Genomic DNA, 15,728 nt, shown 5'->3' on the forward strand with positions numbered 1-15,728 from the left:
TGAGAGACGGTGGTCGGCCAGAGAGGTCACTTTCTTTGTGGCTGACTTCAGCTGGGTGCGTTGTCCTTCCCTCTAAAATTTCCCTGTACCAGGACAACAGGTTTCCTTATGCTAACACGGATAGGCCTGTCAGAGAAGAGCAGCCTTAAGCCTGCTTTGTTTTCATTTTCTCCTGGTGTTTCCTCTCTGGTCTGTGAATAAACCTAAGCATTCAGGACCTGGGGGCTAATGCAGTTTAAGTGGGTTTTACTGGAAAGAAGGCCTCCAGCCTCCCTTGTAGTAATAGGTGCTGTCCAGCCTCCCTAGTAGAAGCATCTCGGCCAAGGTGAAAGTAAAAGTCGCTCAGTCGTGTCCAACTCTTTGCGACCCCATGGGACTACACAGTCCATGGAATTCTCCAGGCCAGAGTACTGGAGTGGGTTGTCATTCCCTTCTCCAGGGAATCTTCCCAGCCCAGGGATCAAACCCAGGTCTCCCAGACTGCAGGCAGATTCTTTACCAGCTGAGCAAGGAAGATGTCCCCCAATCCATGGTCCTCCAGAGGCCCACCCCCGCCTCAGAACCCGAGGATGGGGAGTGTGCCCCTTGCTTCAAAGGGAGGAAAAACCCAAGGGTCTTAGAGAAAAGGAATTCACTGTGTTCACTTGAGCACTGAGGGATCAGCCAGAATTGAGAGACAAAAAATAAGACTGGGTTTAAGAAACCAAACATGACTGGTTCCTACTCCCGTTTTTTTTTTGTTTGTTTTTTTGTTTTTTTCCTGCCTTGGGAAAGAGAGAAGTGGGAGGACGGACGCTAATGACTGATACTGGATTTACATTAGAATTGCCGTCACTGAAGAAGACCTAAACTTCTTTCTTTTGGTATTGCCAACTTAGACTCCAGCAGAAGCGGCTCTTCCTCCAGAAACAGTCCCAGCTGCAGGCATATTTTAATCAGATGCAGATAGCAGAGAGCTCGTACCCACAGCCCCTTCCCCACCAGGAGACGCCGCCGCCCTCCCAGCCGCCGCCGCCTTTCAGCCTGACCCAGCCCCTGAGCCCCGTTCTGGAGCCGGCTTCCGAGCACATGCCGTTCAGCCCCTTCCTCAGCCCGTACCCTGAGATGCGGCTGCAGCCGCTGCCCGCCTCGCCGGGGGCCCACGGGAACCCGCCACCCCCGCCGCCACCACCGCCGCCGCAGTCGGGGGGCACCCCGGGCCCCTTACAGTTCTATCAGACTTGTGAGCTGCCGGGCGCGGCCTCCCCGGAGCCCGAGCACCCCACTCCCGGTCAATACCCGGCGGATGGAACCCCGCAGAGTAGCATGGATGGGCCGGACTGTCCCAGGAGCTCAGGACTGCAGGAGGCCCCCTCCGGCTACGACCCTCTGGCGCTCTCCGAGTTCCCCGGACTCTTTGATTGTGAAATGCTGGAAGCCGTGGACCCACAGCACAGCGGCTACGTCCTGGTAAATTAACCTCAGCTTCACAGGAAGTGAGGCTGGTTGGGTGAAAAGAGTGTTGTCTTTCTATTTTCATTCCAGCCTTTTAAATTTAAAAGCTCGTTTTCCCGCCCTCTCCCTGATGGGGAAGAAGTCAGGTCACCCAACTGGAATTGGAGGGCTGGCCAGCCAGGTGTCACCTCCTGCTGGCTCGGTCCCACCGTGGTTTTCTGTGGCAAGTGCTGGAACGTGGTTGGTTGTCGGCTGCAGCTCATGCCCTTAGGTCAAGTGGAGCGAGCTCTCAGCGGAGGCACCAAGAAAAGTTTCGTAAGAAAAAGACATCCAGACCTAGGATTTACGCAGAACTACATCAGTTCATCAAGGGAAACCTCGGTGAAAGCAGGAAAAGAAAAAAAAGGCAATATATTTTTCACTGAAACAAGCAACAGCATGTTCCTCAAAGGCAAATCAAGAATACATATTGAAACTGATGCACAAGAAATAAAGTTGTACTTTGTCGCTGAATCGTTAAGTTCTGAGCTGCTGATGCATGGTGTTCCCGAGACCACTCAAAACGGTAGAGCGTGAGCTCTGTTTCAGGGTCCACTGAGTAACAGCGGGTACTGACCCCTGAGGCCAGCGGTCACCTCCATCTGGGCATGGGTGACACACCTCCTCAGAAGGTCCCTGGGTTCCAGAGTGCCAGAGTGTCCTGAGAGCTCCCGAAGATGCCACCTGTGGGACCAGGAGACACGCGGCAGTGGAGACCAGGGCCGGGAAAGTCAAGAATCGGTCAAGAGCAGCAGCCCCAGGCCGGGGAAGACGGGCTCTTTCCGCACGGTCTTCTGTGGAGACTTCCATTTTGGGGCAGTTGGTCTGTAGAGGACCTTGTGTCTCTTTTAAAAATGTAATAACTACTTTGACTTTCCACTAGGTGTTGCTAGTTGTTTATTGAGCTTTGTATATTTGGACAGTTTCATATAGGGCTTAGAAATTTTAAGGACGAGGAAAAATGAACTGTTATCTCCCATGTGAAGTGGTAGTGCTGTGCCTTTCCCCTCCCCCAGATCACGCTTTAACAATTTCTTTTCTGTAGAAACCAACAGTTTTCCATTTATGTCAACGCTAAATCCAAAGTCACTTCAGAATTTGTTTTCCACCATGTGGGAATCACATCCTTAATTTCCTTAGAATTTTGACGTGTAATGAAATGTTCAAGTATTACAGCAATATTCAGAAGACCACAGATGTGTTAACCATTTGAGCAGATTCATCTGCCAAACATGATATATTACTCGTACAACTGAACCCTTACAATTCAGTCTTCAGAGTACGTGAAAAAAGATGCCACAGCTAGTTGACTGTGTAACCTAGAAATAATGAGTAATCTGTCATTGGGACAGTAAGATCCAAGTGATACAAATTCAGTATTATTTACAAAGACTCTCGTCTCTGTCCCTTAGAATGGCTTGTCCTGTGAGCAGATGAACGCGTAAGCACAAAGCATCTCCCTTAAAGCACAGAGAAGAGAGATACTACACTGATGCTGCATCTAGAAAACACCTTTAAGGTGCCTTTCCTCTGTAGCGCGTGTCCCGGCAGGCGAGGAGAAGCGCGCAGGGTCTTGGGGTTCCGTGACGGTGAGGCCCCGCAGGCACTCTGCTCGGGGCTGGAGTCAGTGTGAGCAAGGGAGGGCGGTGTGGAGGCCTTGTTTTTGTGATTGGATAAGACGCAGCAGAAACCCAAGAAGGAAGTAGGCTCCTTCTACGAATTGTTTATTCCTCCTCATGCTTAAGATGGATGATTTTGTGAAATAGGCAACATCGTTTAAGAGATCCTTTTCTTAAGATCTCTAATCTGTTCTAAGTTTTTGCAAAATAAGCCAGTTGTAAAACAAGCTTGATTTGTTTAGACTGAAGGATGTTTTCCCAAAATGTTCTACAGAAGTGCTATAATATTTATGAAATTAAATGCTTTCCAGATTGAAGATAGGGGCCGCTCATTTCAGAGTCCCTAGGAGGGCAGAGTTGCAGGCCAGGCCATGAGCCGCTGAGCCCAAGACCACTGGGCTGACGGATGAGGCCGCAGAGGCTGTGGGAGTGTCACGGCCCCAGAGGTGGGCCCTGGGGAGCACCCAGCAGTGCCTGGGTCTGTTCAGACCGCAGACCGTGAGCAAGGAGCATGACCCGTCCTGCTGGACTGTGTTGTAAGCTCCTGTTTGCTTTTCTCATTTATTTCAAGCAGAAATCAATAAATTCCATAACGATCTGAATTCTCTGAAATGTAAGCTGGTGAGAGGAGGCTGGTTCTGTTGTTCAGTCAGGCATTTTCCCACCCCCATCTGACCATCTCCTTTGCTCTGTCCCCTGACTAGTGACCTGTGTGAACCTCCAAGCTGTTTTCTGTTCACAAATACTAAAGTAACACTAAGAAGGCTTGTACTACTCTTTTTATAAGAGAGGTACTCTGAAATGACGCCTTTGCAGTCTGTCTCACACCAGTGTGTGTACACTACTGTGTGCTAACCGTTAGCATCACCCTCTTGTAAACCGGGCTCCTCTGAAGACACTTTGGTGAGACGAACGTGAGGTAAAAACTTCATTCAGCAAAAAGTGCAATATGTGTGGTACTTTATTTTCGTTTATGCTTTCCTTTTTAAATCCGGGATATTAGTCTATGCTTTGGGAGAAAAAGCACCATCTCTGCAGTGTCCAGCTGGGAAAGTGTGTCTCTAGTATTTACGTGCAGCTGGTATGCTGGTCCCTGTAAGGCAAACAGAGCACGTTAGCACAGCAGGCGGGGTGGAGGGTCCCCCCGAAACGGCGACGCGGACGCCCGCCACCCTCCCCGCCACCTTGCTGCCGCCTTAGGAGCAGAGGAGAAGGAGGAAGGTTCTCCACGCCAGCCATCCTCCAGTCTCCACATGAGGGGCCCGTCAGGAGGACAAGGAGACGGAGCTGAAGGGCTCCTCCCTCCCCGCGTCAGACCTCGCCTCCAAGGACAGACAGTCGGCGTCCCTCTCTGCCTCAGCGTTGGAGCTGCGACCTGAGCCAGTCCGCTGGGCTGGCCGGAGCCGCTGAGGGCCGGGGGCCCGCGCCCTGCCGGGGAGGCAGTGGCGCCCTCTCGTGGTGTCACTGGCCGTCTCCTCTCTGCCTGAAAGGGTGGGTCTTAGAGAGATGAATTCTGCCTAATTGCCAGAGTTGGGAAGAAGCTGAAGCGTGACTGGCTGGCCAACCAGAAACGAAAGGAAGGTAAGAAGCAGCCGCCTTCGCTCTGGCCGGTCAGAGGTCCAAGTGCATAGTGGTCAAGAGGAGGCCCTGCTCAGGTGCGGGCAGTGCACACATGTGGACATGAGGAAGTGAATGCTTTCCCTGGCAGGGTCCTCCCAGCCGCAGTCAAGCCCCAGGTTAATACTGGGTTCTGTGTTGGGGTCAGAATTTTCCAGCCACGATTGCATTTAAAAGCCTGTGTGAGGAGTCACACTTCAGTTGGCGTGAGAGAAATCTCACTCCAGCTAATTTTTCACATTTGTTCTCCTTTGAGACAATACGTAGGGTCTTTTGACATTGTTCCCATGAGCAGTGGCAGTCTGTTCGGGGCTGACCTTGGCTGTACCTGGACCCCTAAACTGGGCTGCCTCTGCTGCCTCCTTGGAAGCCACTCGAACCACTCGGTCTCTTTGTGCCTAGAAATCAAAGGTAAAACCTGGAGAACAGGTAGTAAGTTGGAGTCACTGTACAGACAGGGATCTTTGATCATTTTATTGCTTCTGGAAATTTTTCTAGAGCTTGTCTACAGAGTGATGTGTGAAAGACCAGAACGGTGTCATCTGCCACTCTTTCTAAACTGGGACCAAAAGAATTGAACAAATGCGCATATCCCTTCTGACAGGTTTGGTAGTTCGGCGCTCCCTGGCCTGTGGTCCCAGGGAGGAGGCTGATGACGGAGCACTGTCAGCCCGCGGCCCCTGGAAGGCCTGGGGCCCCTGGCCTTCCCCAGCACCCCCGAGACCCTGGCCTCACAGTGCCCCTCCCATCTTTGTTTCACTGCTCCTCCCCGTGAAGGTAGCCTGGCTGATTCCAGAAGACTCACAGCCACCCCAGTTATACCACCATCTTGCCCACATCTCATATGCAGATTTCAACACACTGGGCAGAGGCGTACACGTGCTGTTGCAGAGATTGAGAAAGGCGCAGCAGCACTGCCCGCAGTCAAGGTAGGTTTGCTGGTTCCTGCTAGGCACTTGGCTTGTCTGTCCAAAAGGAGCAGTAGCTTCTATCTGCACACTGATTTACCCAGCACTTTCACAAGCGATCTCTGCTAACTCCTCACAGCAGTACTATGAAATTAGTTGAGCAGTTAGTCCTCATTTTTTATGGCTGAGGAAACCAAAGCTCTGTGGAGACTGACGTCCAAGCCACAGAGCTCAGGAGTAGAGGAGCTGAGGGAGGCTCTTGGGATGCTCTTCCCTCCTCTGTAGCAGTTGAGGCGTCTTACAAGTGAACAGCTATATAAGCAAGGCCCCCATGTTGGTTAAGCGCTGGATAAACATTGTCCCCCAAACCTTGTTCCGAATCGACTGCTGCTGGGCTTTGGTGGAAGAGCTGCCCTCCACGTAACAGCAGCGCATGAGCGGGGCCCAGGGAGCCACAGAGCCCACAGGAGTCGTCTTTCAGTGTCCAGTTAACCGCAGATGCTCAGGCTCATGTCAGAGATGCCGCGTTTCTCCATCTCCCACAATAAAATAATTTCCTGCAGAAGCTGGTAATAGGACACACCCTTTCTTGATGCCAAGGGGTCCAGTTGCACAGCTTTAGCCACAATTGCAGACGAACAGACTCAACCCCAAGAAAGGGTCCTGCTTAGAAAAGAATCAGCGCAGTACAGTCCTGAGGAGGGGGGTGGAGTGTATTTACAGTGAAGGCCCATAGAGTTAAAAAAAATAACATACTTTGAATACTTTTGTCTTCAGAGGCAAAGTGGGTGGGTAGGGAGGAGCTTTAAAAATAGAAGTACAAAATAACATCCTGGAAAAATGTGACCCCAGATTGGAATAATGTTACATTAGCAAATACAGATAACTGGGGCTTGCTAGGGGCTGTGAGATGCTTATCTGTTCTAGATTTGCTCAGTCAAGGAAATTCATGTGGTGATACCATCCCACTATTGATGGCAAAAGAAATCTGCCTCCACCAAAATCTCTGAAGGCAAAAGAACCACAAAGAAAGGAGGTTTGCTTCTCTTTGGGGTTTGCAATTTAGGAAACAAAAGTGATTGATAGAGCTATTTGCACTTTGTAGAAAGGGCAAGATTATTTGCTTATTTCTGAAGGGAGGAGGGTGGTCTTTGCTGGATGTTTGGTTTGTGAAAGAGTTACTTTTGATAAAATTAATCTAATTGTAGTTATTTTTTTCCGTGTGCTTTTTTTTTAATTACTAAGAAAAAATGGTGAGTTCAATAGCTTTGGTATTTTGAGTGCAAATCATAATAGCTCCAATGTGAAAAAAATCAAAATGTAACCTGTCACTCAATGTTAGAAAATTGCTTAAAATACAGTTTAATAAATGATCTTTGTATCAAGCATAATTTAAATGGGGTAATTTTCTGCAAGGAAAATGTACTGTTTCTACCTTTCCAACCCTCTTGAATTAAAATAAAAACAACTTGTTTTCTAAGAGCCCGGGTGATCTGAATGGCAGGCGGGTGAAGCAGGGTCATTCCCTCATCAGGCCCTGGGTGGAATTTTGAAAAGTATGGACGGTGGCTGTGTTCCCTGAGCTCTGGTGCTCATTTCAGGCTGCAGAGAAGGACAGTGGATATGTTCTCATTGACGTCAGTAGGGTAAATAATACCTTGCTCTGAAGTCACCCGAGCACACGGTAGTGCTGGAGAACGCTGGCCAGAGCACAGCTGACCGCAGTCTGCACACAGGTTGGGGTGCAGGGGGGCGATGCTGCCGCCAGCACTCACTCGTAGACTCAGAGAGGGAGCCAGGCGAGGGTCTCTACAGCGGGAGGGGGAGCTCGGGCTCCCCTGGCCCCGGGACAAGCAAGCTGCAGGGCAAGGGGACACTGGCACTTCCTCAGGATGGCACATCTCTGCGGAACACACACTGTGGTGCCCCTGCCCATGGGGCCAGACGCACCAGGCTATGGCCCCCTGCCGATGGGAACCAGCTCAGTGCCCACGGCGCTGGAGAACACATTTGCTGAGGCATCTGGGGCACTCTCATTCACTTGGCACTTGTTTCAGTGCTGGACCCCAAGTGAAAGGGAAGTATTAAATCCCACTTTCTGGGGATTTCCCTGGCCGTTCAGTGGCTAAGACTCCATGCAGGGGGCACAGGGTTGATCCTTGGTCAGGAAACTAAGACCCCACTTGCGTGAGGTGTGGCCAAATTAAAAGGGGAAAAAAATATATCCTACTTTCTGGCAGCAAATTTAAGATTTGGTTTCATTCAGACCATTCCAGTTGAGCCATGCTACAGCACTGAGACAGCTCCCAAACTGAGGGGTCACCCGCTGGCCCTGGTGGGGGGCGGGAGGAGGCCTGGAGGAGACAGCCAAGGGCGGAAAGAGAGCAGAGGCTGCCCACCTACCACCCTGCTGCCCCAGCACCACCTACAGGCACTTGGTCCTGCCCCCAGATGGCTCTTAATATCTGTCTGGCTGCCCAAGAATTCAGTAACACTGTTTCAACTGCTTTTTTTTTTCTTTTTTGAAGGAAAGCACTCAATTTCAGCAACAATGTTTTGCAAACTTGACGCTTTCCCACCAAATTTCTCCATCATCTTGATTTTGTGTTGCCAAAAACAACCCCAGTGTCCAGGGTACAGGCAAAAATAACAGCCCTGCCAGCAGAGACTGGCCAGAACTCTAGCCCCAGGTCAAGCCCTTGACCTTCACAGGCAGAATCTTGGTTCGGTGGCCTTTGTGAGCCAGAAGCTCAGTGCAAGGGGCAAGGGTGCCCTGAGCTCCAGACGCAGGACCTCTGGGGTCTAGAGCTTGTCAAGAGTGCTCCTACCTCCAAAGCAATGCAGCATCTGCAGTGCTCCTCACCAGAGTCCATCTCCATCACAGCTAGTCAGGGTCCCACCCAGGGTTCTGTTGACCATCTGTTCCTTTCTACTCCACTAGTTCTTAAACAGGTTTCACAGATGCCTCTGACATGCTGATAAAAGGCATCCTCTTCTGAGCAACGAGCAAACATACATATACACAACTTGAGACAGACAATTTCAGGGGAGGAGTTGCTTCCTGGACCCACTGAGGCCTGTTTGTGGGGCTGGAGGGGTTTCTAACCCCCGACTTAGAGCACTAGCATCTCTGTCTGCAACTCCTAACATTCCTCAGTTACCCTCCTGGTAGTGGCTCAGTGGTAAAGAATCTGCCTGCAGTGCGGGAGACCTGGGTTCAACCCCTGGGTCAAGAAGATCCCCTGGAGGAGCAAATGGCAACCTACCCCAGTATTCTTGCCTAGAGAATCCCATGGACAGAGGAGCCTGGCGGGCTGCAGTCCATGGGATCACAAAAAGTCAGACACGACTGAAGCGACTCAGCAGCAGCAGGGTTCACACTTCTGAGTGTTCCCACCCCTCCCTGGGTGGATCCCGGAAGCAAGAGCGCCCCCTGCTCTGCCCGCAGCCCCAGGGCACCACAGGAGGAAGTTCTGGGCTTTATGCACTAAACCCTGAGTACCACACCGCTACAAGACACGTGTCACCTGCACAGGTGACAGCCACTCTGCCCTTTTCATTTGGTCCCAGTGATACCACTTCACAGAAATGACAGTACATGTGAAACTAACACAACATTGCAAATCAATGGGCACATCTGGCCGCAACGTTCAGTCATGTCTGACTCTGTGACCCCATAGTGTACCCCTCCAGGCTCCTCTGTCCAAGGGATTCTCTGGGCAAGAATTCTGGAGTGAACTGCCATTCCCTTCTCCAGAGGAGCTTTCCAAGCCAGGGATTGAACCCAGGTCTCCTGCACTGCAGGTAGATTCTTTACCGTTTGAGCTACAGAGAAGTCCTCTACACTCCAGTAAGAATCTTTTAAAAACTGAAATGACAGGGTGGAGCAGCTCTGGAGGCATGGGATATTGTTCACAGCTTATCCTTTGGAGGGTCCCTTGGGAGAAAGATGTGGGTCTCAACTGAAGCAAGAGGGATGTCACCTCAGACATCAGCAGCAGACAACCGAGGCCATGCCCCAAAGCCAGGTCAGCAGAGCGCGAGGCTGGCGCGCGCTTCCAGCCGCTCACCTGACACGCCTTGCTGCCACAGGTGTGCCAGTCCGCTGGCCCAGCTGAGCTCCTCTGGACTGACAGTTGCAAATACCCTGAGGGAGCACTGAAAGCTCCCTTTGTATAAATTTCCAGGGGACTTTCCTAGGTGCGCTGACTCAGGCTGGTCTGCAGCCCAGGAGAAGCTGGTGCCGGGCTGAGCCGTGAGTGAGGAACCCGGGTGCAGGAGAGGGCATGCCCGGGAAGGGAGGATGCCCCACTGCAGCTGCGGCCCCGCGAGCTGGTTGTGCGGAGAGCTCAGGGAGGCTGGGCCCCAAGAAAGAGGTGTCGGGGATCCAGCCTCTCAGAGGGAGATGCTGTCGGCTTCCCTGTCGGGCAGGCTCTGAAAGCTTCTGACTCAGTCTTTCTCTTCACGCCCCAGAGATGAGGGAATAAACGGGGCCTGAGATACCAAAAGGGGGCCTGACTGGGAGCCCTGACCCTGAGGAGGAAGCACATCACCACGCCGGGATTACCCACACAGTTGGGGGGCAGGGGTGGGATGCAACTGAACTGAGGGAAAGCCCCCCCCAGGCCTCTCCCTGAAGCATGCCCCACTGTGGGACCCCAAGTTCACAGACCAGCCAGCGGCTCACGTTCCAGTCCAAGGCCTACTAGAACTGCCCCCCAGTCACTAAAGTGCCGATGTTCAGCAGGCCCCTGCGCCAGCCAAGAGAGGGCCCAAGGTCAGGCAAGCAGCTGGAGGAGGCTCTGGGGATGAAAGAGCTGGGCAAGGAGGGCCCAGCCAGGAGCAAGTGTGGGAGAACGGCGTCCTGCCTCCCCGCCCATTCCCTGGAGTGGTCACTTGGCCACTAAGGCCCTCCAGTCAGGTGGAACCTATCCATTCTCTGCCAGGGACGGCTTGGGAGGCAGCAAAGGTCCCCTGGCTGGGTCCTTGGCCCCTGGAAATACTCCCAGCCCTACTGCTAACCTGGGCATATCACTGCAAAGGCTCATTATCCCAGTGGTGACTCGGGAACACAGATGAGCTGAGTCAACAACCGCTTTACTGTGAGGTTCGAGTGCAGCCTGGCCTAGCCTTGCCCTCCAACAAGGAAGCACTCAGAAGACTCCCAGATCCCTTCAATGGCTTGTCACTTCTACCTCTCTTGTTTCCATTTAACTCCTGATCATCCCAGCACTCAACATAGAAAATAGTTGTTTGGTGCCGATGAAATCTCGTCACAGATTTAAGGTGGAGAAAATAGTTGTTTGGTGCCGATGAAATCTCGTCACAGATTTAAGGTGGCTGCCCTATTCCGAGCACCTGCTCCAGGTTACGACCCAAGAACAGGGCTTCCCTGGTGGCTCAGGGGTAAATAATCTGCCTGCCAATGCAGGAGACGTGGGCTTGATCCCTGGTCTGGGAAGATCCCACATGCCGTGGAGCAACTAAGCAGGGCCTCACAACTTGCTGAGCCTGTGCTCTAGAGCCCGAGAGCCACGACTACTGAGCCCACAGGCCCCAGAAGCCGTGCCTCACAAAGGAAGCCACGGCAATAAGATGCCCGTGCACCGCAACGAAAAGTAACCTCCACTCGTCGCTACTATAGAAAAAGCTCAGGCAGCAACAAAGACCCAGCACAGCCAAAAATAACTAAACAAACAAACAAACAAATACAAAGAACCAAGAACTTTGCCTAGGATTTCTTCTTTCAGTGATGAATTCTAGGCATGGGTACCACAAATAAAAGAACAGCTGTGAGAATCCATGTCCCACTTAGAAGGCTTTTCTCATCCGTCTCCAATTTTTAAGACTGAGCTTCTGAATACAGGAGGGCTGGAGGGCCCGCAGTCTTCCTCTGCAGAGATGGCTGCTCAGTCCCCACCCCCGAGAGAGAAGGTGTGAGAGGTGGCAGGCCCTGAGGACACTTTTCCGAGGACCCTGGCAACGGTCTGCTGCCCCTCTCCCTGGGCCCTGATCTCCGGATTGGATGCAGGCCTCCTTTTGTCATTCTGGGCTCAAGAGACCCAACCTCCTACCCTAAGGTTGCCCCTTCCTTGAGGAGCTCCTCCCCTTTAGACATCCACAGCCGAGCTCCTCAGAACTGCCCTGGAGACCCTCAGGCAGCACCCAGGACCCTCACCTGCTCTCAGGAGAGAAAAGAACAGGTCAAGATGCCCCTCTCCTCCAGGAAGCAGGCTCCAAAGAGAGCCAACATTCCCGAGCGGCAGGAGGGCCCCACCTCAAGCTGGCGAGAACTGCTGATTTAAAACACAGAGGGGAGACAGGTGCCAGAGGCAGAGGTCAGAGATCCTAGGGGCCCAAATGAATGACACACTGAGCTTGGGGGAAATAAGGAGAACTGGAAAAACCAGAAGGAAAAACAAAGAAGGAAGAATGGGTGCAGAAGGGGCAATGTCAGTGGAGATGGGGTGGCCGGGCCCTGGCCAGCATCTGCATGGCACAGGCTGTCGAGTCAGAGGGAGAACGACAGCAGGTTCCAGCGGGGCAGGGGCCGGGGGCAGGGTTGCTGCAGGGCGTGCCTGTGACCTCTACAGATGATGCTTCAAGTTGACTTGATCTGAGTCTCTGAACCTGGGCTCAGCGTGGAGCCTGACTGTCCCTCACAGCTGCTCCTTCCTGCAATAACAAGACTGACATCACTGTTGTCAGGGAAATGGTGTTTTGATTAAAATCATGTGACAGCTACTTCGCGATTCAATAAACAAATCCTCTGTTAACCCTTGCCTGACAGAGGCCCGTCGGCAGCTCTGTCAGCAGAGAGCAGCCACCAGGGGCCAGTCTGGGAGGCCCCGAGCAGGCACCCGTCAGCGCAGGAACTGGCCCTCGTCCTGCGGGGCCATCCTGTCTTGGGTCAAGAGGCAGGCCGAGCCCCGGGTTGTCAAACGGTTCCCGCAGGGCCCAGAGGCCAGTGGACACTGGAGGCAGTTCCCAGGGCTCTCAGTAGCCGGGGTTCACCCCAACCCCGCTGGGGCAGATGGCCAATCTGCTATGTGCCACCGACAGTGAGTGAGGGGTTAAGAACAATTTCTGGTTTGCAACTGGATGACTTCCTGGATCACTCACTTGGCTGCTGGCCCCTGACACACAGGGCTCTTGCCTGGCAACAGCCAATTCCCTTTCCATCTCACCCTGAGTCCTTTTCCTTAAGTGAAACAGACTCAGGGAAGGCTCCCTGAGTCAGGACAGGGGGTTTTACCGGGCTGACTGATTTGTAGCCTCAGAAGCCGAGCACAGCTGGGCCTCCGGTGCTGGAAAAGAGGCCCTGGTAGACAGGACAGGGTTGGGGGGAGGTTCTCAGCCCAAGAAACAGAGCCACCAGCACCCACCACACAGGGCTGCTGCGAGGACAAAGGGAGATTTTGCTGGGAGCCTGACAAGCTGTCTACAGTTACCAAGCTTCAGGGTTCAGGACATGGCAGCAGATGCTGTTTCCCCAGCGTGTGGCCATCAGGGGCCACCTCCAGGCCCACAAGTCTGCCACAGAGGGGTCACCTCAACTAGTCCACGAGCAGATCTCAGGCAAACCATGCATGTAATGGCACAGTCAGTGGTCCCTGACTGAATGTGTAGGAAAATAGAACTCCTTCCCAAGGAAGTCTGTGACTTTGGCTTAAAAATGTGAAACTGTTGTTCAGACGTGGTATTTTCCCTGAGGCCAAGTTCAGTGAAACAGAGGCAAGGACCAAAGGCTGCTGAGGCTGAGGGTGCTGTCACCCCAGCCCTTCCTCCGGGGCGGGGGCAGCCACTGCAGGGAGAGCTGAGCTGCCGGCCCTGGGAGAGCGGAGCACAGGGCACAAAGGGGAGAACGTTCGAAGATGAGGCTGCAGCCCAGGGCCTGGGCCAGAGCAAAAGATTCTCATGGCCCCAGTTCACAAAACATGAAGGAAAGGGCATAAAGATTTCTAAGACAAACGTTTTGATGTTAGAACTGTCACTAAGCAAACGCACTGGAGTGGGTACAAAAATACCATTATCTTCCAAATAAACTAAATGCAGCCTGACATCGGCACACAGCAACCAGCCCCTCTGTGCTGCTTTTCTGAAGGAGTCTGTAAGTCATACGTCACCCTCCGAACAAACAGCCCCAGGGCACTGGCTGGTACCTATTTCGCTGAACTTGAACTTGGCACACATCCTTCAGAGTGGTGTCAAGGGGCGGGGTGGGGGCGGAGGGCCGTGCTTAGTAAAACATTCAGACTATTACCCAGTAAAATGGTAAATGGTTTTTTCCTTGAATGGAAGTGACTACCTGAGATGAATTGTAGCAAGTAAGAAGAGTCTCTTCTGGGAGGTATGCAGAAATAGCCTGCTTCAATAAGCAACCCTTTACCAAACCACCTCCCTCCTCTGCATCGGGGGCGGGGTGGCAGGGTGCTGGCAAGCCCACCCCACCCCACCCTTCAGAAGGCATTCCCAGAATGAAGGTCAAAAAATATATGTAATATATATAAAAGCAGACTTCCCTCGTCCCTGAACTCTGCCGTCCTCTCAGGGAGCTCAAAGCTCTGGCTTCGCCACCTCCTGCAGCAGCCCCAGGCCACCGGCTACCCTCCACCCACACCTCAGCCCAGGTGACGGAGGGGCCTGGGCCCACGGCATGAGGGCACTTACCTTCCCCGTGTCCTCTCCAGGCCCTCTGGGTCTTAGAAAGTGGTTCTTCTCAGCCCCAGGGGCGCTGGGCTCTTCACTGTCCTTCACAGGAAAATCTAGCTTCCTCAGCCTTTGGGCCACCGCTAGAGACACAGACAGCAGACAGTAATGGACCCCACCAGGCCCGTCCCCAGGAGCTCCCCTGCACCTCCTCGCCAGGGCCCTCAGGTGCACCAGCCCTGCGACCGGGACGCGCACAGGCCTCCAGGCACGGAGCTGGTCCACCCCTGCACCTGACTGAAGGTGCCTTTTCCTCAAGGGCCACGGGAAGTGCCACCCCACTGGGCCTAGGGTGCCAGCCGGGTGCTCCCCCACCTCTGGGTCACTGACAGCCTACAGAAGCCCAGCCAGACAGGAGAGACTTGGCTCCTTGCAAAACTGATGACATCAATTTAAGACAACAACGCTCAAGAAAGAAATGACTTGGCTTTTCTACCCAATGAGTAATTAAAATCTCTTCATCCTTCAGAAAGATTTCCATCTCAACTGAACATTATGTAATTTCCTGGAAAAAGCAGGCTCGTGGAGGCAAACGGAATAGTGAGACTGTTCTAGGTACAAAAAAAGACTGGAGACATGTGAGTGAACAGGAAGGACGAGCACGGAGCTGGACGGAAAACAGGAGTATGAGAGAATCCCAGAGAAGCGATTACATAACATCAGACCACAATCTCTTCATTGTTAACTGGAGAGAACAAGGTGACCGCTCCTTCCCCCTCCAGTCTGTAACCAGGCAGTGCTTAGAAAGGAGGCTTTAAGACCAGAAGGCCAGAAAGGAAAAACAAGCGTCAGAGGAATTTAAGTGAAAGGTGAGAGACAAGCACCCAACTTGCTGGGCCACTCTGCCCTGCCATCCCCAGGGCAACGGGACCAGTGTGATTTCCTCAGGGAAGAACCAGATTTTTAACTCCATGACAACACAGAGATTAACAACACTACCAACAAGCCAGCGTTACCACAGCCCAACCATTGGGTCAGGAATGACATGTTTGACTCCCCTGGAGGTCCACGCAGTATCTTGGCTGCTTGGAGAAGACTGCTCAAAGGTCAGGCTGCCGTCTCTGTTGATTCAAGACGTGCTGTCCAGCAAAGACCCCCCAGGGCCTAGAATCACAGTGGCCAAGTTGCGCTATTTCTGTGACCTGAGGGCGCCAACATGACTGGAAACAGTCACGTTGGAAACCATACATTAACCTGTTTATGCTTATGAAACCAAATGCACTTCAGGTTCGTATCTTCATGACGGCATAGACAGAGAAACAAGATCTTGTCTCTTAAACCTGTGAAAGTTAAACCCCACAACACTAAGGTGAATTCCACTCCTGATAAGACTTTTATTGTGTCAACAGGAGAATGACAGTCTGGTACCTTGGATGACTTGTTCCACACACACAACACAACA

General features: G+C 52.5%; 2 protein-coding genes across 5 annotated transcripts in view; one reads left to right on the top strand and one right to left on the bottom strand.

Annotated features, from left to right (window-relative positions):
• SIK2 (salt inducible kinase 2) overlaps positions 1-7,099 on the top strand; it is a 127,380-nt gene extending 120,281 nt beyond the window's left edge. Inside the window, exon 15 of one of the 3 annotated variants that reach the window (XM_040257938.1) lies at positions 775-7,099. In XM_040257938.1, coding sequence (XP_040113872.1) covers positions 775-799 — 25 coding nt within the window. In that variant the 3' untranslated portion in view covers positions 800-7,099. The remainder of the gene's footprint in view (positions 1-774) is intronic. The other 2 variants (XM_040257937.1, XM_040257936.1) reach the window with 2 other exon arrangements.
• Positions 4,036-15,728, bottom strand: part of PPP2R1B (protein phosphatase 2 scaffold subunit Abeta) — a 35,257-nt gene continuing 23,564 nt past the window's right edge. The window contains exons 15-17 of one of the 2 annotated variants that reach the window (XM_040257943.1): positions 14,288-14,409; positions 5,027-5,107; positions 4,036-4,185 (exon numbers count right to left, since the gene is read on the bottom strand). In XM_040257943.1, coding sequence (XP_040113877.1) covers positions 4,078-4,185; positions 5,027-5,107; positions 14,288-14,409 — 311 coding nt within the window. In that variant the 3' untranslated portion in view covers positions 4,036-4,077. The remainder of the gene's footprint in view (positions 4,186-5,026; positions 5,108-14,287; positions 14,410-15,728) is intronic. The other variant, XM_040257944.1, reaches the window with a different exon arrangement.

The sequence above is a fragment of the Oryx dammah genome, unplaced genomic scaffold (assembly GCF_014754425.2).
Source record: "Oryx dammah isolate SB20612 unplaced genomic scaffold, SCBI_Odam_1.1 HiC_scaffold_17, whole genome shotgun sequence".
Taxonomy (NCBI): Eukaryota; Metazoa; Chordata; class Mammalia; order Artiodactyla; family Bovidae; genus Oryx; species Oryx dammah.